Source organism: Plecotus auritus, assembly GCF_963455305.1.
Source record: "Plecotus auritus genome assembly, chromosome: 5".
NCBI classification, from domain to species: Eukaryota; Metazoa; Chordata; class Mammalia; order Chiroptera; family Vespertilionidae; genus Plecotus; species Plecotus auritus.
Window position 1 is genome coordinate 36,498,518 of NC_137776.1, and position 15,609 is coordinate 36,514,126.

General features: G+C 46.0%; 1 protein-coding gene across 1 annotated transcript in view; it reads right to left on the reverse strand.

Annotated features, from left to right (window-relative positions):
• Positions 1–533: 533 nt before the first annotated feature.
• COL6A3 (collagen type VI alpha 3 chain) overlaps positions 534–15,609 on the reverse strand; it is a gene marked incomplete at its 5' end in the record, with an annotated part of 63,249 nt that continues 48,173 nt past the window's right edge. The window contains 8 exons of the mRNA XM_080669456.1: positions 534–1,325; positions 2,071–2,235; positions 6,583–6,681; positions 7,665–7,928; positions 9,177–9,727; positions 12,285–12,387; positions 13,945–14,643; positions 15,461–15,557. Of these exons, the coding sequence (XP_080525582.1) occupies positions 1,285–1,325; positions 2,071–2,235; positions 6,583–6,681; positions 7,665–7,928; positions 9,177–9,727; positions 12,285–12,387; positions 13,945–14,643; positions 15,461–15,557 (2,019 nt within the window). The 3' untranslated portion in view covers positions 534–1,284. The remainder of the gene's footprint in view (positions 1,326–2,070; positions 2,236–6,582; positions 6,682–7,664; positions 7,929–9,176; positions 9,728–12,284; positions 12,388–13,944; positions 14,644–15,460; positions 15,558–15,609) is intronic.

Here is a 15,609-nt window from a genome sequence, read left to right on the forward strand (position 1 = left end):
CCTGGAATGCAGGGACCACCTAAAGATGCATTTGTTTGTTTCTTGTGTTATGTCTGAAGATAAGAGGAGACAAATGTCTTTAAGGAAGAAATTGAAAGACATTCTGCTTTCTCTTTGAGACTCCAGAATTCTGCTTTCTCTTTGAGACTCCAGAAAAGGGATGGGGTGCCCTGGACCACCTGCACATCATTTCTCAGCTACTGGTCGGGGGCTAAATAGGGAAGCAAATCAAACAATTCTTTTAAAGAGGCCAATGAGGCCAAGACTCTGGGGCCCCACCAGGAGTCAGAGGAGAGGGTAAAAGCCAGCCTGGTTCTTAAGACCAGAGAGACTCCAGGAGTCCTAAGCCAGGAATGTGGTCCAGGTGGTCGTGGTATGCTGGAGCCCAGGGCTGGACCACCAGCTGGTCTCACACACTGAGAGAGCTCTCTATGTCCCTCCACTGGAAACAAAAGGGTGGTACTCAGGACCACCAGTCTGGCCTGGGGGTGATTCTAGAAATAAGACAGCGAATAACACCAAACCCTAGACACTTTCCATATACTTTATTAAAAAGTTTCTTTGTATAAATTTCCTAAAAACTTTAAAATTAAAATTAGACCCCACCCACCCCCGCACCAAAAAAAAATAAACAAAAAACACAACATTGGAGGAATGCCAAAAATATTCTCTATTATGACTTTCTTTTCATTCTTTAATGAAGGCATTGGTCCCGTAGCAGTGCACAGAGATTAAGAGATTCTGCTTCCTTCCAACCAGATGGTTTGTTAGAAGCTTTAGAAAAAGAAAATTCTCTTGGACTCTAATCCAGGATTTGGGGAGAAAAATGGAAACGTTGGGTAGTTGTTTATTCGCCAGAACAGGCTATCCATCTAAAGTCATGCTTAACTGAGAAGAAAGAGACGAACCAAGCGGAAGGATAGAGAGTAGCTGTGAAGTTGGGGACTATTTTCTAGACCTTACGTTTGCCTGGAACAGGCAGAACGTGAAACTGCAGAGGGAATTTGAATGTATAGACATGTTCACATAGACACCAGCAGTGGCTAACTATTACACAAGTTGAAAGTATACGTGGTCACTGCCTGGGGACCAGAGCGTGGGTCCACAGGCACACTAGCACCATGTTGATAGGTCGTGCGGCATACGGCTCCCCAAGTTCGAGTGTAAATCAAAGCATGAAATGGTACGGTGCCAGGGAATCTATACCCAGAGCTTCTGTGAAGATGGCTTGGACATGGCTGACTCCTTCTTCTTCAAAAGATATGTGTCCCTGGTCAGCCATGCTTAGGTCCCGATCACAGCCATGACTTTGGGGTTGACAAGCCCTGAGCATCGACAGATGGGGCGGACAGGCAGGGAGAGGAGGAAAAGCCATATTACTGACATGAAATGATCCCACAGCCTCTGGTTTTCATCACCCATCTCTCACTGTCCTGCTCAAAGCCTTCACTGGCTCCCCAGAGCTTCTAGGCCTGGGGATAGGGGCTCTCCTTCAAGCTGAGCCTTCTCTCACCTGCACCCCTGGCCAAGTCTTCATGCAAACTGAACACTCACCCCTGCCACCGTCCTGACAGGGCCCAGGCTCTCGGTGAAGATGGCCTGTTTTATTACCAATCGAATTGCCCAACGTAATGGAGATTTTGGGTGGCCCCAAGATCAATATTGCTTAGAGGAAGCAAAATTATTTAAAGATGAATAGATGGGATTAGTTATCTTTGGTGTTATCTACAGTTGTTCATTATACTATTTCCCTAATAATCATGTGTATTACAATATTTTATGAACAACAGGGACTTTATAACATTTCCAGTAGTGCGGAGTAATTGGCCATGTGTTTCTTCATTGGCAAAAATATGAGGATATGAGGAAGTATTTAAGAAATATTAATCATTCAGAAAGTTCCTTTCATGTGCTTTATTTGAATATCTCCCTTATCTGAAGATACAATCTATTTTTTGCTTCATATCTACCATAATTATTGCAATTCAAATATCTTAAAAAGGTGAAATACTGCCCTGGGTCTCTTTTATCTTATTTAGAACACCACAAACACAGGAGGCAGTCACTTACCAGGAGAGCAAACCTTCTCGCATTCTTCCTGTGAATCAAATCTGTTTTCATTTCCGCCGCACCCTCTATACCAGAACCTCCCGCAGCTCTTAGTCTGTGCGTTGTGGTACCATTTCAACACAAAATTTCTGCACGTTCCTTCTTCTTTGGGCAGCTTACATATATCTTGAACAACGAGAGGAGAAAAGACATCATTAGAGCCCGCAGGTGACTACCCCAGTGCCACGGGCTGAAGGTCTCATTACAAGGCTGTTGGAGGGAGAAAGAGAAGAGTGAGGGGGGAACTCCGGAAAGCTCCCCAAGCCTCAGTTTCCTTTCTGTCAAATGGACTTTGTAACCACTCAGAGCTTCGTAAGCAACAAATAGAATCATACCGGCGAAAGGACTCGATGAACTGCGCTTGGAATCCCAGTGTCAGCTCTCCTTCGTTACTGGATAATTTAAGGTAAAATGAGCTGTGTTTCCCTTTCCAGCCCTGGGCCAGCCACTCTCCAATTCCCTCACCGCTGAACCCTTCAAGAAGAAACTGAGTTTTCCAACCTTGAGTGTTCTGCTCCCTGGCAAAATAACAACTAATACTGCCAGAATATAGTTCAAAAATAAGGCTGTCCATTTCACTACAAGCCAACTAGATTGAAAAAAAAAGTTAGAGTGGAAAAAAATCTTTATGAGTGTGTGTATATACATACGTGAGTATCTCTGTGTGTGTATGTATGTGTCTGCGTGTGTCCCCGTGTGTGTGTATGTATGTGTGTGTGCATGTGTGTATGTGTGTCTGTGCCTGTAGCCCAGTGCCTTTGTGACCGGCCAAATTAAATAAGGAAAAAGACATGTTGACACAGATGTAAAATTCACAACAGCAAAAATGCCGCAGAGAGGAGCTGCTCTGAAGGCAGGAGGCATTCTTTGTCCAGTTAAGGAAGTTGATATTTGAATGCACACGCCTGATGTGGCCCAGCTGCCCGCCGAAGCCGCGCTCCGCAGAGCCTGGGGGGAGGCGCCTGCTCACACTCAGGGAAATGTGTGTTTACAGACTTCCTGGCAAACTGCAGGTCCTGCTGGGAAAGAGAGGCACTAATGTCAACTGTTATCTGAGAGTCTGGAAAACGTAAACCTTTCCACAAAGATCCCTGGCGTGGACAGTGCCACGTGTTTCCATGAGTGGCTAACGTGCCTGACTCACCAGCCCTCCCCACGCAGGGCCTTTACCCACAGCTGCGTGAGCTGCCCCCAGCAGAGGTGGTCAGCACAGTTCTAACAGATATCAAGAAAGAAAAATGGAGTCCTAGGGAGAGAACCAAAGCTGGGTCTACTACATAATGGACCAGACTCCGAGGTACACAAGACTGAGGCTCAGAATCCCGTGAGGATCAGTCCCACAGGGCCCCGATCTGAAGCAAACCCGGGAACTCGTGTCTGTACGCTGGTGTGAATCGCTTGGTGGGAAGCCCACCACATGAAATGGTGAGGGCATATTCAGGTCCTGGGTTTGACGATTATGGCTCATCAGAATGCAGGACAGAGGTTTAGATTCATCCAAATAGACTACTGGGAGCCTTGAGAGACACACAAGCCCCAATTTCAAAAACTCTTTTCTCTCTATCACAGGGAAAGAGGAGACCTAAGGGACAAATGTCTGGATTGAAAACACCCTCTTACTTCTGAATCCGTGTCTCGGTCTTAAAAAAAAAAAAATGAAAATGGCCAGCCCAGCCAGATTCATGTTTAAAGATTGTGTTGTTTATATTAACTAAACACTGTTTATATATTCTCGTCCCTTCTGGACCACACATACGAGAGCCAAAAACATCCCCAAAATTGCTGCGTAGTTCACACCCAGTCATTTTCTCTCACTGAAGCACAGAATTTGCTAGAAATTTTACATTTCACATACTCTTTAAGGAGAAAACTTACCCATGGCTGAGAAACAATATACACAGATGTCAGTGACTCTGAAGTTATCATCCCATCTGTCCTGACCCGTCTCTTTGGGGGATTTCTATAAGCTCTTTGTGGCTTCTCTCAGCTCAAGCACCTTGTGGGGAAGCCTCATGGAGGTCACTCGGGAGTGGAGCTGGAGTGGGCTAGGAGCTCAGGTGCCCAGTGCAGGGGACAAAGGCTTCCCCAGGTCCCTTGATGCAGGACTCAGAAAACTGCTTATGAGCAGAAATCAAAGGGTTGAAACTTAAGTTTTCTTCTCCAACCCACCCTCAACTCCACATTCCTACTTCCACTATTTTCCATTTGAGTTGAAAACCATAACATTAAAAGTTTTTATAAAATCTGCCATGAACTCCTGAATCATTCCTATACATTTACATCCAGAGGAGACAATTTCTTGTTTTTCAATCAATTTTTCCATTAGAAAGTTTTGAGGAGCTTGAAAAATGTGGCTGTCCCTAACACAGACCAATTTCTAAACTTGTTTCCAGAGGCAAACTATTCTAAACATTTTTTCAGTTCTCTAAGTAGTTCATTTATTTCCCTTATTATATATACCAGTATATGTGCAAAACAGTTTCACAATTCCTGTACTGACTCAATTACCTTCTTTCTTATAATGACTGAGGCCACATGTCAGTATGGATTGTGGCTATATTAATCGATGATAGATAGATGATGGAGAGAGAGAGAGAGAGAGAGAGAGAGAGAGAGCGAGCGAGAGAGAGAGAGAGAGAGAGATAAACATGTATAGATGTATACATGTAAATGTAGACATAGATTATAATTATAGACATAGACACATATCCACGGACATAGGGAAAGTCCATTGATGGAATAATTTATTCTAGTGACAGAGAAGGTTCTCACTAGAAACAATTAAAGAATCAAGAAGCCTCTACTCCCAAGTATGGAATCAGAAACCACCCAATTTTATTTAAACACAGACGAGACAGGTACAGACCCTACAGAAATGGTAAAATGGAGAAACAAATAACACCTTAAAAACTTACAGTGGAAAGAGTAAAATGAGGAATCCTGGTAGATAACTAAAAAAATAATGTGCTGTTGCTGCTGACGATGCAATACATATGGAGAAAGCACAGCTGCTTTGAAATCCAGCACAGCACAGAAGCAGCTGGGCCCCAGCGAATGCCTTTCATCATAGTCGGGTACAGAAATAAACCCCAGCAAGAGCTATGCCTTCCTCCTCCTGACTGTGGCCAACACACTGAAAAATAATGACCTGCCCCCACTCCTAGGAAAACCTTGTGCTCTGGGGCCTATAAAACATGGAATTTGGACTATGGATATTAGTAGCAATATCTTTTGGGAGAACACTCGAAAGCAAAGCATGTCGACTATGTCAGTCATCAGTTCCTCGAGGGTGAATGACTGGAGCTCGTGTTCTGCTCAGCGAGGAGTTACAGGTCTGAGAGAGTCCCACTGGCCAGGAAAAGAAGGAACGGTGGCCAATCCCGAAACATGCCCAGCCAGTCCCTGATTAAATGTCAAACGTGCCCTCACTTGGCTCGGGCACACAGATTGGTATGATAGACTGAGCCAGGTATGTGCTTAGGAAATTGGGACCAGAACACAAATCCCATGGGACATTTCCAAACCCATCTGCCATGGGTCCTCATCTGCATGTCTTGAGTCCTTCTGAGCAGTTTTTTTTTTGTTGATGTTGTTGTTGTTAATCCTCACCAAAGGATATTTTTCCATTGATTTTTAGGAAGAGTTGATTTTCACAAGAGAGAGGGAAAGATAGAGAGAAACATCGATGTGAGGGAAACACATTGATTGGTTGCCTCCTGCATGAGCCCCGACCAGGGCCCAGGCTGGGGAGGAGTCTGCAACCAAGGTGCGTGCCCTTGACCAGAATCAAACCTGCATGGTCTGCAGGCTGATGCTCTATCCACTGAGCCAAATTGGCTAGGGCCTGAGCACTTTTTTTTTTTTTTAAATATATTTTATTGACTTTTTACAGAGAGGAAGGGAGAGGGAACGAGAGTTAGAAACATCGATGAGAGAGAAACATCGATCAGCTGCCTCCTGCACACCTCCTACTGGGGATGTGCCCGCAACCAAGGTACATGCCCTTGGCCGGAATCGAACCTGGGACCCTTGAGTCCCCAGGCCGACGCTCTATCCACTGAGCCAAACCGGTTAGGGCAGGCCTGAGCACTTTTTATTAGATTGGATCACTGAATGGGTGACACCCCACTCCTTGTAGCATCACAGACCACACAAATACACACTAGTCCCAATATGAGAAAAGTGATTAACAATACGTGGATTCCTGGCTGCAGCACACAAAGCAACTCCCATCCAATTTTCTCCAAGAGCCTGGGGATCAGCAAGGTAAGTTTCCAGGGATAGCTTGGAATATGCAGAATGAGCCCAGGCTGGGCCACACTAAGTGGATATGGAACTTTCCCTATAGAAGTCATCCTGCTCTGAGAGTTAGAACCTCAGCAGGTGACAGAGTAACCAAAATGCAAGGGCTGTAACTGTTTGGGAGAAGGCTGTACTGGTGCTGCTAATGGACCAAATGTTCTCATAACTCACCTATTTCATTCTCAGCCAGTGGTTCTGTGCTCACCATGAGATTGATGGTTGCACTAGAGGCCGACCTTGCCGGTTGTGGAGGTGGAGGCTGAGTTTTCCCTATAAAAGAAAAATGATTGCAACTAGTAGGTAACTCAGACACTGAAGGGCCAGGGAATCCTTAGGGATGAGGCAAGCTTGCCTCCCGGATTAAGATAAGGGCGGGCCACTGAAACACAGGGACCCAAGAAATCCATACACAAACTCCTGATGTCTGTTGTCTGCTAGTTCAATTCATCTCAATAAGCAAACAGAGCAAGTCTCTGCGCTTTGAACAAATCTTCTCATTTTCCCTTGTAAACTCTTCTGTTTCTAGCCAAGAAAACAGATCCCTGGGTGGAAGGGTCTTTGGACTCTTTATCTTCATGGATTATACGATGGCTGGTGGGAATCTCCTTCTCTCGAGCACAATTCTTTGATCTGAATAGCACTGGCCTGAAGAGGAAGAATGTGAGCCTTCCCCCTCCGCACCCCAGAGAAGCCAGGGTCAGGAAAAATGTGGGGGATAAGAAGAACTTAGAGAGGCGGTGGGGCATGAGTAATTTAGAAGCTGGAGAAGCTGCAGGGCCAGGCCTTGGGGCTGTGGAAGAGCCAGGGAACAACAGAGGGCAGAGCCCGAGCGTGGAGGGGGGCGGGGGTAGGGGAGGGAAACTCTGAGGTCTTTTCTGTGGTGGCCATGGATGCCTGTAGCCCCCCAGCTGGTTACTCCCTAAGGAGCTGGGGACCCTGGGTGGTGTTTTCTGTTCACTGAACATGGAAATGTGCTTCTGAAACATGGATGTGGTGGGCATCGAGCCCAGCCAGATTACACGGGGATATTTCTTTCTCCCAGGGCCAAATGGATCTGGTTTCCTCCAGGACCCCAAAGGCAGGGCAAGAGGTCACAAGGAACCCCATCTTCCATTCATTTGTGTATAAAGGATTTTGTTTTAACCTTGTTATTTCAGAACAGAGTCAATGAATACGAAGTGTTCCCTCTATGTCCTGTCTCCATTCATGTACAAGTCAGGTACAAACTTTTCTAAAATGGACCCCGTACTCACTTGTACTGAAACTTCCATGGTAGATGGCCTTAACCTGAGACCTCAGGTAGCAGACCACCACCACGTGGTATGTGTGCCCAGAGCGCAGGCCCCCGATGGCGCGGTCCGTGACCGTGAGGTTCTGCTTCAGAACTAGGGACTGGTCATGGGCCGAGGTAACGGTGAGGTCGTAAAAGTAAGGACTGGGGGGCTCCGGCCTCTCCCAGTGGAGTTTGGCACTGTTCTCGGTGATCTCCAGCACCTGGACCTCTCGGGCAGCCTTGACTAGAAAAGACCAAAGCACAGTGTGGAGACAGATAAATAAAACCCCATACGACGAAAACAGGCAGGCAAGAGACGAAAGCTGAGAGATGCGTATCAGTAGACAGTTGACCAGAAAGTGAGGTGAGGCAGGGAACCAATTTCTCATTCATGTTCCCGGGAAATATTGGTCTTCTACCAATGTAGATGAGATGTGAAATGATTCATAGTAATTAAAACTTGCATTATTCATCAGCAAGGTACATAACTCCCCCTTTTTCCTTCTGACAATCTCTCTTATTAAGGGGATACTATGAAAATTCATGGTCCCATGTACTACCTGAAATGTGTTCACTATGGTGTGAACCCCAGGATTTTAAATATATTGAATCATTAAACCTTAGGGCATGACATGAAATTCTTCTAAAGGAATCTCTGCTCTCTGTTCATAACATGAAGACTGCTTCCATGACCTTTTTAGGAGCACATGCATTCTGCCTTCACCTTTCTGTACAGCTTGTGATACTCTATAGTATCTCCTAACATTTTCTTTGAGAAAAAATAAAATAACACCCTCTGGGCCTCATAGCTCCCCTCCCGCTGATTTCTCCTTCAGGCTGTAGCCTGCTTTTCCCATGGACAGGCCTGGCACAAGGTTCAGCCTATGGGGTGGCTGACTGTCCAGGTTGCTAAGCTAACCGCCGGGCAGCGAGGGGCCTCTTTGTAGCAGGACAAAGACCGCAATCACAAAACTCCTTGCAGATCTTCTGGAGTCATATCTTATGGGAGGCAGGTCTGGCTCCAGAATCCAAGCACAGCCCATGGCTCAAGAGCCGACAACAGGCTTTTTCTTTCGCTCTCACTCCCTAAATGGGTCCCCAAAACTATGCTTCTGCTTAGAACTCATCCCTTTTGCTTAAGACCTGGGTTTCCAGGAGAGAGGGGTCATGCCCGCCTGTGAACTTTGCAGAGAGAATGAACAGGTGTGGGCTCGGGTGGGAGTGGGGGAAGCGGGAGAGCTCTTTTGCCTATTCTGCATGGAACTCACCAGCCTCAGATGCGGTGAGAGATCTCTTTCTAATATAGAAAACAGGCCATGTTTTGACAATTCCCTACTCTGACCAGCACCTTTTAGATATACAAATCACCCAGATGTATAAAACCCTGATCAGTGACGGTATTTCAATGGCTTTGTAAACAGGCTTTGAGGGACATGCCCTGGACACAGTATACGAGGGTGTCAGGGGGCAGCCCTCCCAGCAGCTTGCTTACCCACGGGCTTAGCAGTGGCTGACTTGGTGGTGGCCAGCCTGGCTGCCTGGGGCTTGGGGGCCTCAGGCTTTGCTGCCACTGGTTTGGTAACGGCAGGGGGTCTTGCAGCTGCTGGCTTTGCTGCTGCTGCTGGCTTTGCTGCTGCTGCTGGCTTTGCTGCTGCTGCCACCGGCTTTGCTGTTGCTGCCACCGGCTTTACTGTTGCCACCGGCTTTGCTTCTGCCACCGGCTTTGCTGCTGCTGCCGCCGGCTTTGCTTCTGCCACCGGCTTTGCTGCTGCTGCCGCCGGCTTTGCTTCTGCCACCGGCTTTGCTGCTGCTGCCGCCGGCTTTGCTTCTGCCACCGGCTTTGCTGCTGCTGCCACCGGCTTTGCTGCTGCCACCGGCTTCGCGGCCACTGCAGGCCTGACTGTGGCCATCTTTGAGGCCTCAGGCTTGGCAGGCACAGGTCTTGCAGCTGCAGGTCTCGAGGCAGCCGGCTTTGAGGCTGGCAGGTTGACCACGGCCACTGGTTTGGATGTAGGACTTGAAGTAACATTATTCGGTGTGTTTCTGTTAAAACAAATTAAATTTTGCTTCAACCCATCTATAGTTTTGCCTGCTACCTAAAATGGACAGAGACATAACCTAGTGAGCTATGCAAAGCATGCTGTCCTATTAAATGCATGCAGTAGTTTTATGTATTACATATAGGCCTGTGCATATCAAATTCCTCCTTTATAGGATCTGTGCCACAGAGAACATACTGAACAGCATGGAAAATAATAATCACTAAAACTGAAGCATCTATTGCACTACAAATACATCTGACATCTCATCTTCAATTTATCAAATAAAAGCAGGGAGAGAGTAAAGAGACAATAAATATTGAAATGATAATTATTCTTATTGTTAACAATAATAATCAGTTAATAGCTGCTCTCATTATAAAAAGTGTCCACTCAGCAAAATGCTGTGTTGAGCTGGAAAATTATAAAGTCAGTGTATGCTTTCACTCCCAGGCTCATTGTGCATTTTAGTTTGTATTAAGTTTTGTATGTGTGGTTTTGTTTTGATTATTTTTTTATAATTTCTTGTTCTATTCAAGTCTCCAAAGAAAACAGGAACATAATTAAACACAATGGCACAGGGCCACCCCTTGTTCATTTCTTGCCCTGACATGAACATTTGTTATTTTATAGATATATCACACTACATGTGATATGCAGTATATTTTCAAATTGTTATCATACAAATTCAAATATTGGATTTATTTATTCTGTTTTCCTGGATAAGGTTGAGCCAACTTTTGGGAATGTTCTAGAGGAATTATAAAGATAATTAAGGCTAGAAAAAGAGAATCTATGAACCAAGATCAACAGGGTAGCACCATAGTGCTGGAAAAGGGCCATGGCTGCCTTAGTAATGATTCTCAACTAATGAGGCTGAGCTCTGAAGCATCCCCTCTGGGAATAAAAGCGAGAGCTGAGGGATGTAAGGGATGATGGAAAGAAGGATATGTAGGAGGAAGAGGTGGGCTCTCTCTCCCCACCCTGGAGGTCAGCAGGAGTAAGACAGACATTCCTATTTCGAGGATAATTCGAATCCACAGATCATCTGGGTGCCACAGTCAGAACCCCCACCTCCCCCAGAGCATGGCACACTGTCGCATTCTCTTGAAGGGTACCAATTGATGGCACTTTGCCTGTGCTCGGTCCTACCACCACATTCCCCTCACCAGGCTCTCAGTCACACAGCCAACTGCTCACCCGTCTGCTCCTGGAGTTGGCACCACAGATGGAGCTGAGCATAAGGTCACTGAGCATGTGCCAGGTGGCCAGAATCACTGTGGGTACCATAGTCCCTCCCATCTCCCAACCATCTCATTAGCCTTCGTGGTGGAGCATGCATGTTGCCTCCACTTGCTACCACCTGTGTGATTACAGCATTAATCATTTTAAGAAGATCTGGAGTCCATTCTTTCCTGAATGCATCCAATCCTTCTACAGGAAATCATTTCATACCCAAGATGGTTGATTGCTTGGACACAGGGCCTCAACTGCCCACCTTCTCTGTACCCATGCCCTGCAATGTGATGTGGCTGGTCCTCCCACCAAGTCTAGCTCCCACCCTCGAATATAACAAGGCTGGCCACTGGACATGCTTTGACCAAAAGAATGTGGCAGAGGTAACAGTGAGCCAATCTTAGCCCAGGCCCCAAGAGGTCTTGCACACTTCCACCTACTCTCATGACCCTGCCCTGTCACCTGTGGACAAAGCCAGTCTTCCCCACTGGAGAATGAGAGACCTTATGGAGCAGAGAGAAGCCATCCTGCTGAGACCACCCTAGACAACCAGCCCACAGCTGATGAGTAGCTGACCACAAGCATATAAGTGATCCCAGTAGATGCCAGAAGAACTGCCCAGCTGATTCCAGGCAAAAATTGCTAACCCACAGAATTTCAAATTAGAAAATATTATTGTTTTAAGCCACTAAGTTTGGGGTCATTTGTTATGCAGCAAAAGCTGAAAGATACAACAGATTCTTCTAAAACAGTGGTGGAAAACCTTTTTGCTGCCAAGGGTCATTTGGATATTTATGCAGGGGTCCTCAAACTTTTTAAACAGGGGGCCAGTTCACTGTCCCTCAGACCGTTGGAGGGCCGGACTATAGTTTAAAAAAAAAACTATGAACAAATTCCTATGTGCACTGCGGACCCGGGATGAGTCGGCTGCTAAGCAGGACAGGCAGCAGCACCCGGCGGGCCAGATAAATGTCCTCAGTGGGCCACATGTGGCCCGCGGGCCGTAGTTTGAGGACCCCTGATTTATAGCATCATTCTTGAGCCAAACAAAATTATCAACTTAAAAATTATGCCTTTATGAAAAAAGCTCCAAGATTTGTTGAATTTCAAGTCCCACCTGCAATTTCCTTGGAAGGGCCAGACCAAAGGATATGGCCTGTGGGCCGGACATTCCCCAACCCTGTTCTAAAAGAATGTCTTACCTGACCTTAGGGAAGTCACATTTTCTGAATTTTTATGTCCTCACCCCATAATGTTAGGTGTTGGAGGACCTCAGTATTCCCCCTAGCACTGTAATTTGTGGGACAATTATTTTAATCACTTACACTTGTTTGTGACCAAATTTCACAAGAGTCTTTGCCGGTTGGTCCCCTTGGAACCAACTGCACTGTTTCCTGATATCAGGGGACAAATAAAAAGCATTTTCACCTAGAGAGAAATAGAAAAAAAATATTTTAAGTGTATGCAAATCCCTTGCAAATTAAAATTAATATGCTAATGAGTTCAATGAATGACATAGTGTTTAGTCCATAAATATTTGTTGACTTAATTAATTCTTCCAGTCAAGACCAGTGAGTTTTAAACATCAAATATAATGGTACTCGATCCATAAAACATATTAAGCCAATATGTTGTATTTGACAATATTTGGGTGATTTGGTTAAAGATAATATTTACTCAATGTCATCAGGAAGATAGGAATAAGAGAAAACTCAAGTGCAGAACTTAACAGTTCCAAATCCTCAAACATCAAACTATAACCAAGTTACATTTAATATTTTCTCAATGCTGTGTTTAACAAGTGTTTTTTTTCCATCTTCTGCAGTTAGTGATGATGGCCTGGGTGAACTTGCTGCCTTACCTTTGTTTCATATGTTCTCCCCTAAAACTTTTGGGGCACAGGCTTCACAAAAGTGACTGCTGTTTTCAGGGACTAGACCTTACCTTCAATAATAAACTCTCCATATATGCATGTTTATTCTTACTTTATACATCTCTCTCATATGTTAAATACAGTGTACCTTCCTGTGACAACTCTGAGCCCAGCACTGTGCCAGGCTCAAGGGAACACAGTGAATTTAACACTTTCTCGCCCTACCCGGTTTGGCTCAGTGGATAGAACATCGGCCTGCTGACTGAAGGGTCCCAGGTTCGATTCTGGTCAAGGGCATATGCCCAGGTTGCAGGCTCAATCCCCAGTGGGGGGCATGCAGGAGGCAGCTGATCAATGATTCTTTCTCATCATTGATGTTTCTATTTCTCTCTCCCTCTCCCTTCCTCTCTGAAATCAATAAAAATATATTAAAAAAAAAAAAACAAGAAACACTTTCTCCAGGACCATGCAGTCCTCTGTGATCATAGATCCCATCAATGGATGACCAATGGGCCATGCGATAAATGCGGTAAGTGTGGCAGCCAGATTAACGACAAGTAAGCCTTGGGAGTGGGGAGCATCCATGGTGAGCAGGGGCAATTGGAGGTGAGTTTTGAAGATGAATGTGGATTTTTTGTTGAAGCAGAGGTGGAGGGCACTCTGGGAGAGCCACATCAGCAAAGACCCAGAAGTTTCCAAGGGTGGTATTGGTGGCAACTTCTTCTAGAAGCTTCCATGAGCCCCATCAGGATATACTTCTCTGTGACATGCCAGGATATTACATCATACATAATAAATGTGCACTTGACCCATCTGCCATCTAGACTGTAAACTCTCAGGGACACTGTCTATGACTGGGAGGTGCCCAATGGAACTTGGTTGAATAAACAAGTGAACAAGGACAAGGTCTCTGTCTGTGTGCTCACTGCCAACCCTGGCAACTTAAGGTGTGCCTGGGACTTGTGGGTGTTGATATCTACCTATGGAATGAATGAAAAAGTAAACATCATTACACTAGTTGTCTTTCCCATGCCTGTGCCCCTCCCTCCCCCCATTGCCCGAGGGCATGGGCTGGCAGAAAGCCTGGCCCATGATGCTGACTCAGGACTTACTGCTGACAAAAGATGGCAACAGCCTCCCAAAGCGCATGAGAGGCTCCTCGTTGAGCTCAGTGGACTTATCCACGAGCTTGAAGAAGACATCACTTGGCTCACTGGCGAAGCTGTATACCTCCTTGACGTTGACCTTCCTGCCAATGCCCAGAATCACAAAGAAGTAGCCCTTGCACTTGGCCTGCAGGATGGCTCTCTGGGCTTCCTCCAGCTGCTGCTTCTGTACCTCCCCCGTCAGCATCAGAACCACGATTTTCAGGTCCCGTGGGTTGGGCGCATTTTCAAAGACATGATCTATGGTGTAGTCAATGGCCTGGCCCAAGGACCTGGACCCCTGCAGCTGTACCATCCTGTTGCCCAGAGCATCCATTAGCTTCTCCTTGGAGCCATAGTCAGTCAGGGAGAATTCCACCTTTACAGGTGGCACACTAGCATTGCCCATGGACTCATAGGGTGCATGCTGCACCACGGCCACTCGGGCAAAGTGCTGGGAAGCCTTGGGGTCGGGGCTCAGGTCCAGCTGTCTGACCAAGTACCCTATGTACTTCTTCATCTCATTGAATTGGAACAGGGTGGTGGACTCTGAGCTGTCTAAGATGAAAGCCATGTCGATGTCCACATCGCTGCCCGCTGCTCGCCGGTCCCTGAAGGAAGGTCTCCAGCTGCCGAATCCACAGGATGGGTCGATGTTGCAGATGTCTAGAAAGAAGCATGATAGCCATTTATAGTGGGACTCCATAGCGAGATATACCAATCAATCTGCTGGGATCCCAGACAGCTGAAACTATCACAGAACGTAGAAACCTATTTATATCTTGTCAATATTGTTGTGGCCAGATTCCCATTTTCATCATAGAATACTTACTAAATAAAACAAGTTAAATTCTGTTGGTATACTGTGGCATTGGCATTAAAAGAAGGAAGGAAGGAAGGAAGGAAGGAAGGAAGGAAGGGAGGGAGGGAGGGAGGGAGGGAGGGAGGGAGGGAGGGAGGGAGGAAGGAAGGAAGGAAGAAAGGAAGGAAGGAAGGAAGAAAGGGGGGAAAAGATAGGGAAAGGAGAGGATAAGGGAGGGAAGAGAAGGGGAGGTTAGGAGAGGGGAGGGAAGAGGAGGGAAAGGAAAGAGAAGGGAGGGAAGAGGAGGGAAAGGAAAGGGAGGGGAGGGAAGGAAAGGAACCTTACTTTTTTGCCACTGTTTGAAGAAATGTACTCTAGAAAGTCCCAAAGCCAGATAATTAAAATCTAGGCTCCAAGGTCAAAATTGAAGTAGAACCCAGGTTCTCCTTCATTAACTATAAAATGAATCATTTTCCATCTACGAGAAACTTTGTTTTGAGGTTCTACTTTAAACATGTAAACTACCATGTAGTGTCTACACGGTAAATAGCAGGCTCCATGAATCTTCACTTAACTCAAGCCCTTTACCCAAATGACAGGTATTTGCTCAAATGTCCCTCCATGGACTGTATGTTCTGCAGTTGCAACTGGACAGATGTGCCCGTTGGAGAAGCACCTTACCCAAGCAAACGTGACAAGTCAAGACATTCTTCAGGAAGTCCGTGAGGTCCCTCCTGGCGGGCAGGACAAGTGCGTGCCCCACAGCTGTGTTATTGATCTGGTCAAAATAAAAGGAAACACTCAGTAGGAATATTCAAAATCAGTAACTA